We start from the raw sequence: 7,993 nt of genomic DNA on the forward strand, positions 1-7,993 counted from the left end.
CCTGTTAGTTCTCTGTCCTGAGAAGGAGTTGCACGGTGCATGTCTTGAGGAAGATTAATCATTTTCTTCCTTGCCTATGACTGAGGCTGTTTCCTCACGTCCCTACCCTGGTTTCGCTTGTCTCAAGGATTTCATCCGAAGGGCGGGACGTTCCCCCTGCCTCCCCCCACCCCAACGGGAGCCTGCAATCAGGACCAATGAAAGCGAAGTACCTCACCCACCCAGTGACTAAGAACTCCGAGTATTTAAGAGATTCAGGAATGGGCTGAGAACTGCTTTTGCTTTCTCCCCAGACGGGCACACTCTCGCCTGACTCAGGCCCTCACTGAGCTGCAGAGGGAAGAAGGAAAGCCTCCCAGACTCTCTGCCGCCATGTGCTACGGCAAATGTGCGCGATGCATCGGACATTCTCTGGTGTGGCTGGCCATCCTCTGCATTGTGGCCAATATTTTGCTTTACTTTCCCAATGGGGAAACAAAATATGCCTCTGAAAACCATCTCAGCCGCTTCGTGTGGTTCTTCTCTGGCATCGTAGGAGGGGGCTTGATGGTAAGTTGTTCAGAATTATTAGAAGCTTAAACAATTCTCTTCTGTTAATGAGGTGTTTTCATGGAAAGGTTTCTACGATGCCTGCTTCCCAATCCAGTTATTTTTGTTCGTTCTTCTTTGGAAAGCAGATCACACAAAAGATCGGTCTGGTGTATTAATTTTGTTAGACGTTTTACAAAATCCTCTTTCAGCTAACAGTGGACTACCTTTTTGCTATGTTCTCTTACTTTACAGCTAGAAAACAGTAGCTTTTAAATCAGATCTGCGAGACTATAGAGTTTCTAGTACTGGAGGGGCTGGGCATATAACATTTGCTCTGGGGAGCTGGGAGGACGCCGCTGGTTCTCTGTCTAAATCAACAGAGTTTTGGATCCAAATTCTCTGCTGTTTATTCTCAGGCATCTGTGACAGAAAAAAAAAATCATGAATTATGAGTGTATTGCTATTTAGAAAGAACTATAAATTTTCTCCTTTATGTAATCCTGGGTGTGGTGTCTAGGAAAAACCCTTCAGTTAACAGCAGATCAGGGTCTGAAGCTAACAGTGGAATGTGTTGTTTTTTCCAAGGTTTGTTTTTAATTGAAGTGAGAGGAATTTGCCTGCCAACCTGGGAGCTGAAAGTATTAGCTTCAACCACAGCATGGAAAGAATGTGGACGAACTTGAGTTTGCCACTTTAAATGCTGGGATTGAGAATTCTAAAAAGACATTTTATGGAATTGCTAGTACCACACAGAATATTTTTCTTAGTCAAGAAAAGACCTTACAACATTTAAATTTAATACATTATTATGAAGCATTATTATCATGTTGGCATAATCATTTGTCCTTCATATAACATCGCACGTGTTTAGGCTTCTTTTGATCTCAAACTCAGAGTATTTCATACTTACCTTATTTATAGAGCTTTATTGTGAGGCAACAACCATACACTCGTATCATCAAAGAAGCAGTTCATATTTATTGTATGGTGTCTTCATCTCTCCCATTTATGAAAAATTTCAGTTATTCTATGAAAGACTGTTAGTATGGTCTATGTTTTACAAGGGAAAAAAAATCAGATTTAAAGACAGGGCTTAAGAGTTTCAAAACAGGGCTTAAGAGTTTCAAAGCAGAGCTCCCTCTGGGACTGTGCTAGGAACTCTTGCGGAAAAAACATTTTTATAGGTTACTCTTTGAGCCCTCTCATCCTGCACGCTCACCCCAAAGACTGCTTTGACACATTACATGCAAACGAGCAGGTACTCCACTTAGAAGGGTCTTGTTCTCATAGTTTTACATTCTTTGAGATACTTGGGCGAGCGAACTCAAAGCCATCCACCACTGTCAGAAAAAATATATTCCACCAAAAGATGCTTAGCCTGACCCTTATGGCAGGCTTTGATTTGGGGGAAAGGCGGTGACTTTCATTTGCCTGTTTTCGAACCAGATGTTCCTGCCGGCATTTGTGTTTATGGGGCTGGAAGAGGACGACTGCTGCGGCTGCTGTGGCCACGAAAACTGCGGCAAGAGATGTGCGGTAGGTGCTCCAGCTCCGGCGGGTGGAAACGGTCCCTGGGCCGAGGCCGGGGCCACACAGGCTCACTTCCGCTCTTTCTCCTCTCGCCAGATGCTTTCTTCTGCGCTGGCTGCTCTGATCGGAATCGCCGGATCTGGCTACTGCGTCATCGTGGCAGCCCTGGGCTTGGCGGAAGGACCACAATGTCTTGATACTTTTGGCCACTGGAACTACACCTTTGCCAACACCGATGGACGGTGAGTAATTGTTTCCCGTCGGGCCACACATTCTCATCCACCGCATGGTATAGTGGCAAGCCCGTCAGGTTGGAACGGCAGCAGCGATCCGTGTGTCCGTCCGCTCGGCCAGGTTTTTTTTTTTTGCACCCCAGGCGGTGGTGTCAGCACTTGGATCTCTGACCTGGAGAAGCTCTCTGTGCTTTTTGGTGGATTCTCTGATTCTGCCCTCATGATACCCTCTAGTACCACCATTGCTCCCATTTTACAGATGAGGAAAAGGAGGCACAGAGAGTTGAAGGAACTTATTCAAAGTCACATTGCTAGGAAGGATATGGTCAGGATGCGAACCCAGGCAGCCTGCTGTAGAGCTTGTGCTCATACAGTGTGTCCACTCTACCAGAGCGATTAGCTGATTTTACTATTTTGTAAGAGAATATTATGGAATCCTTACATAATGTGGATGGAAAGCATATGAATTTAACCAAGGCCCAGGGTAGATCATACTACTCCCATACACACACTCACATATAAACATAATAACTCCGTACAACAAACCCGTTATTTAAAGTGATCAGCCTATATAAGACAGGTCTGATACACGACTTTAACATCAGGATAATTTAAGGTCTTTTATTTTATATTGATGCTTATTTCTTATCCATTATTGAGAAAGGATCAGAAATAGCTGATAGAAACTGATGTACGTGATGACAAATGAATGACATCCTTCTTTGAATTTTGAAAAGCTTAGTTATGAGATTCATGAGTGAAAATAATATGAATAATGAATTTCAGTTGCCTTTACATTATCAAGACTGTTTGTCCCCCATGAATAGTGAGTTCATAAACCATGCGCATGGAATTACATGGGCCTGGATTCCATCCCAGCTCTGCATTTCTCCCTCAGCAACCAGGAAAAAGTAGACTGAGCTCAGTGCTTCTCAGTTACTTCATCTGTAAAATAAAACCAGGGGCAGTTGTCAGGAGGATTAATGAGATAATAAATGTAAAGTATTTGTCACAGAAGCTGATGCACTCTGAGCATGGCCTCTGCTGGCTGTTAATACTATCTCGTAACTTAGAATGAATACAGCCAAGGTAGCCTCTGAAGGAGGGGTTTGAAATTTCAGTGGTCAAAAAATGGTTATTGATCGTGATTCAACTGTGTTTGGAACATACTGAACGTACTAGGAGAGATTGGTTATTCGTGTATTCACAGACATATAAAACCCACCTCTAAACAAGATCATGATGAATGCAGCTGGAATGCAAGGAGAAGGGCGAGTATCACTAAAACATTTTTACAGCTGTTTGAGTGTATGTCCCTCCCCTGACCCACCCCAGCTTCTGTAAGAAAACTTTTACTTCTGTATCATTCCTCACTTCAACCTGTGCAAGGATTTCAGTATGGGAAATAACTAATGGTCACAGCCAATGATTAATTGCTCAATGGACAAGTGGGGCCAAAGAATTTTTTTTACATTGTGTCCTAAAATTACAAATTCTTTTCCCCACTGATAGACAGAAAGACAAGGTCATAAGGACAGAGTTCTTTTTTTTTTTTTAATCAACAAATTGAATTTCTGATTGGCTCAATGACCATTCAAAATTAGGTCTCTAATTCCAAGCCCCGTTGTTCTGCTGTTTCAGGAAGAACTGATAAGAAAAGAGTTATACCAGACCTCTTTGTGGAATTAAGTCAGTTGTAGACTTGCCCACATGATTGACTCCTTTCATTAAGGATCCAAATGCTTTATGAGGTAGCAAAGGCTGAGATTCTAAGAGAGTAATCAGAGAGAGAAATTTTTCAGACTGTAAGAGTACTCAGGTATCTAGAAAATCTCCAAAGTCACGTATATATGTGTATGACTTGTATGTGTGTGCCCGTGTGTATGTGTGTATACGTGACTTCAGCATGGTTTGCTAACATGACTTCAGATTATTTATCATTCAATTACTTTTAAAAGTGTTGAGTACCTACTATGTGCCAGATACTGGTCTAGGGGTTATATATACAATGATGAAAGGTCTGGTTCCTATCTTCATGGAGCTCAGACTTGTGGAATGGTTACATAAGCAGGTATTCTCCTGGCCGAGCTTGGTGCCCTTCCTCACACTTGGTTAACCTGCGCAGTATACTTGTTGCGTTGCGATTGCATCTTGTCTCCTCCCTTGGAGGCTCTGCTCTTCCAGGGCAAAGCCCACGCCATGTTCACCATTATATCCCCAGCCTGGGCTTGATGTCTAACTCACACTGACTGCCCGATAATCTTTGCTGAATTTTATGTTTGTCCTTGCAACACGACCTGGGCTAAATTCCTCACTTTCTGAAATGACTAGGACTGGAACAGTTTGATACAGGTCAATGAATTAATTCCTTTCTTTTTTTCTGAATGAAAAAGCACCCCACAGAAAGTAGCTTATGAGCCATCCCATTAGGTGTGGTCAGGTGTCAGAAGTTTCTTTTTTTTATCCACAGGTACCTTCTGGATACCTCCACATGGTCCCAGTGCCTTGAACCCAAGCATGTTGTAGAATGGAATGTCTCTCTGTTTTCTATCCTCTTGGCCCTCGGTGGAATTGAATTCATCTTGTGTCTCATTCAAGTAATAAATGGAATGATGGGAGGAATATGTGGCTATTGCTGTTCGCGCCAGCAGGTAAGAACCTGTGTGAAAATGTCACCGCTTGGCCCTGGGGTATTCAATGACTATAATACACCGTTGTTTTCATCATAGAGAAAAAAAGGGCAAAATTAAACACTGCTCAACCTACCAGGATTTGTTCCTATACCCTCTTTGTGGCAAAGCATGTACAGCATTCGGTTTTGCTCTTGGTAGTAAGCTTCCTTGAGCGTCAGAGTCCCTGGGTTATCTTGTTTTTTTGTAGTTGGCTCTGTGTATATAAGGAAAATGCTGTCCATAGACAAAGTGTCCCTTCAAGAGCAAACTCACTGCCCCTTTCACTGGCCCTGCTCTGGCCAAAGAGACACGACTTTGCTTGCTCTCATGTTCCCAACTAGTGTACACAAATAGTAGCCAACGTTCATTGCACTAGGCACTGAGCTACACTGACATTTCAGATGAGACCATGAGTCAGGGATTAAGCAATATGTCTAAGATCACCTAGGCAGGAACCAGCAGGCTTCAAACGCTGGGTCATCTTATGCCACAGCTCCTGCTCTCAACCTGTTCACAATACTTGCTGTTCTGTTGCATTTTTTTACAGTTCCTTCCTAAAAGGGAGTCCCCCAAATACCCAACAGCTAAGCACAGAGAATCGCTGGTAACCTTTGAATAGCAGCTTGTGAAAGGCTTTCACGGTGAAAGAAAACCAGGAAGCACTTGTTTCCTGGAGATATGATTTCAGAGAGAGGTATGCATTTGTTAGTAGCAGGGAAAGTTCTCGTTTCTATGTCCTCCTAGAAAAAAAACCCATGTATTAATGAATTGATGGAAGTCCAGCTTTGGTCCAATTTTGGAGGGTTTGTTTTATGCATTATTCTGTAAAACAGGATTAGGTAAACAGAAACTTAATTTCTGTTTACCTAATCATTTGCTCCTTTGGTTCAATCAAGGTCTCTTTCTTTTAAAATATGACAAAACCTAATGAAAACTGAAAGCCCACTGCTACCATGAAAAACCTTGCTGTAAATAAATGGAAACTTTCTAAAATTTTTGAGGGGAAGTTAAAATAAAAATCTGGTTTCCCTTATTAGGCAAGTACAGCAAGATTAATAATTTCCTTTGGGAGCCTGACAAATTTCCAAGAAAACAACACAGTGGAAAACTTTCAATGTGGACTTGTTTCTGGGCAGTATGGTTGGGGAGAGACAGAGAAGAATCCTCTCTGAATTACTCTAATGTAACCTATCTTTAGCTTTGAATTTCGTACAAGGCAGAGTTTAAATTAGGTGAGGCCCTGCTGGACATCAGCCCTTGTGCATTTGGGGAAGAGGCATAGTGGTTTGGAAGAGTGACTCTCCTCCCTGAGCGTGGGAGGGGGGCATGGGGTGGAGGGGAAATAGTCCCACAGGGTTTCCCATCTGAGTCACAGTAGGGATGGCTTCTTCCCAGACACGCCAGTGCAGATCTGCTAACTTTATTCCTCAGACAAAAGACACTTTCAAAGGGCAAGGTTTTTAGTGTAGATGAGTCAAGTCTGTAACTTGGTAGCATTGAATTGGGAAAGTTACCCACATTGAGCCCACTCCCGGGTGAAACTCCCATGGCATTATCTCTAAAATCCTTAAGATTAAAAACCTACCCCAAACACATTCAGAGCAAACCCAACACTGGTAAGCTGCGTTTTCATGGCCCTTACCTGCAGCTTTTCCTCAGAGACGACAATGGCTGTCCGTTTGTTTAGGAAACATTTCATGAGCATTGTCTGAGCTCTCAGCTGAAGTTGACATCAGCCTGCTTTAGATCTGCTTCAAACAGGAATTTTTAGGACGAAAATGGCATCGTTGTTTGTTTAGCCTGATTGTAACCTAATGCCGATCTCATTTTCTTTACAGCGATATGACTGCTAAAAGAACCACCCCAAGACAGAACCACAACCTTCCTCTATTTCATTGTAATTTATATATTTGACTTGTATTAATTTGTAAAACTTTGTACCACTGTATCATACTCTACATATTCTACTTTTATAAATGTGTATAAAGACTGGCATCTTCATGTGATGTCAGTGTTTGAGCGTAACAAACAAACCTTTTTTTTAGGACTGAGAAAATAAATGAGGTAATTTATCGACTGAATGACGGCTGGTCCTCAGCGTAGCTGAGATAAACCCTGGCCTGAGTAATGTTTTTGAGAAGCGTTATAAGGATAAATATTGCATTCCCATTTCTATTATATGTGCATGGGTTTATTAAATGGAAGATGTCTAGTTGCTTTTTTTTTTTTAAGACCATGAAGGAAAAAAAATCTAACAACTTGAAAAGATGTATTTTTTTCACTGTTTATATGGTGTTTCCCATTCATATGCCTGCAAATCTCTGACAAGAGGCCTTTATGAACTGTTCCGAGTTTTGTGAGAGACAGATACTTGCGCGGAGCAGGAGGGCTGGTTGAGAGTGCCCTGAGCTAAAGGAAGGAGTCAATACAAACAATGCTTCCAGGAGTCCTCCCGAATCCTAACTTTCTCTAACACGTGGAAAACTTTTTGTCCTTCAAAGACAAGCGCTAAGGATCATGCATTTAAAAAGAAAAAGGCCTGGATACTTGGGCAAGAAAAAGATGGGAAACGGAATAAAGCAGTTTATCAACATCATGGGAAAATGGGGGAGGGGGAGGAAGGGCAGGAGGACCGTGAGGAAACAAACCCAAAACTTGGTGGTTGAAATCCAACAAAATAAAGTATCCACTACCATGTTTTTTCTTGTTTAATTTCATTGTCCTTTATTTAAAGTTCCTCCTTTTTTCTCCCTATTTCCGCCTTGGCCTGCCTCCCGCCGCCCCCCCCCCCGCCCCAGCCTGCAGGTTGTGCAGCCGCTGTTGTTCAGGGCTTTGTGGCTTCTGGGTTTTTTATCCCACTTTCTCTGCCTCATCCTCGCCCTCCTCTTCTACCTTTCTCGCTATCCGTGCATTGTTGTTGCTCTGCATCCGTTGGGGTTGAGTTCATTACACCACTTAGGTAACTTTCCTTTCTACTGGATGCTCCAGGCATCAGGCTCTTGTGGAGGGTCACAGACATTTTCTCCC

General features: G+C 42.6%; 1 protein-coding gene across 1 annotated transcript; it reads left to right on the forward strand.

Annotated features, from left to right (window-relative positions):
* Positions 1-259: 259 nt before the first annotated feature.
* On the forward strand, positions 260-7,665 carry TM4SF1 (transmembrane 4 L six family member 1). Its single transcript, XM_006745440.3, has 5 exons — positions 260-549; positions 1,978-2,067; positions 2,158-2,303; positions 4,765-4,945; positions 6,805-7,665. The coding sequence occupies exons 1-5, from the start codon at positions 373-375 to the stop codon at positions 6,817-6,819; spliced, it is 609 nt and encodes a 202-aa protein (XP_006745503.1). The 5' UTR covers positions 260-372; the 3' UTR covers positions 6,820-7,665.
* The last annotated feature ends 328 nt before the right edge of the window (positions 7,666-7,993 follow it).

This window comes from Leptonychotes weddellii, unplaced genomic scaffold (genome assembly GCF_054177405.1).
Source record: "Leptonychotes weddellii isolate Sample4059 unplaced genomic scaffold, ASM5417740v2 HiC_scaffold_5067, whole genome shotgun sequence".
Lineage (NCBI taxonomy): Eukaryota > Metazoa > Chordata > Mammalia > Carnivora > Phocidae > Leptonychotes > Leptonychotes weddellii.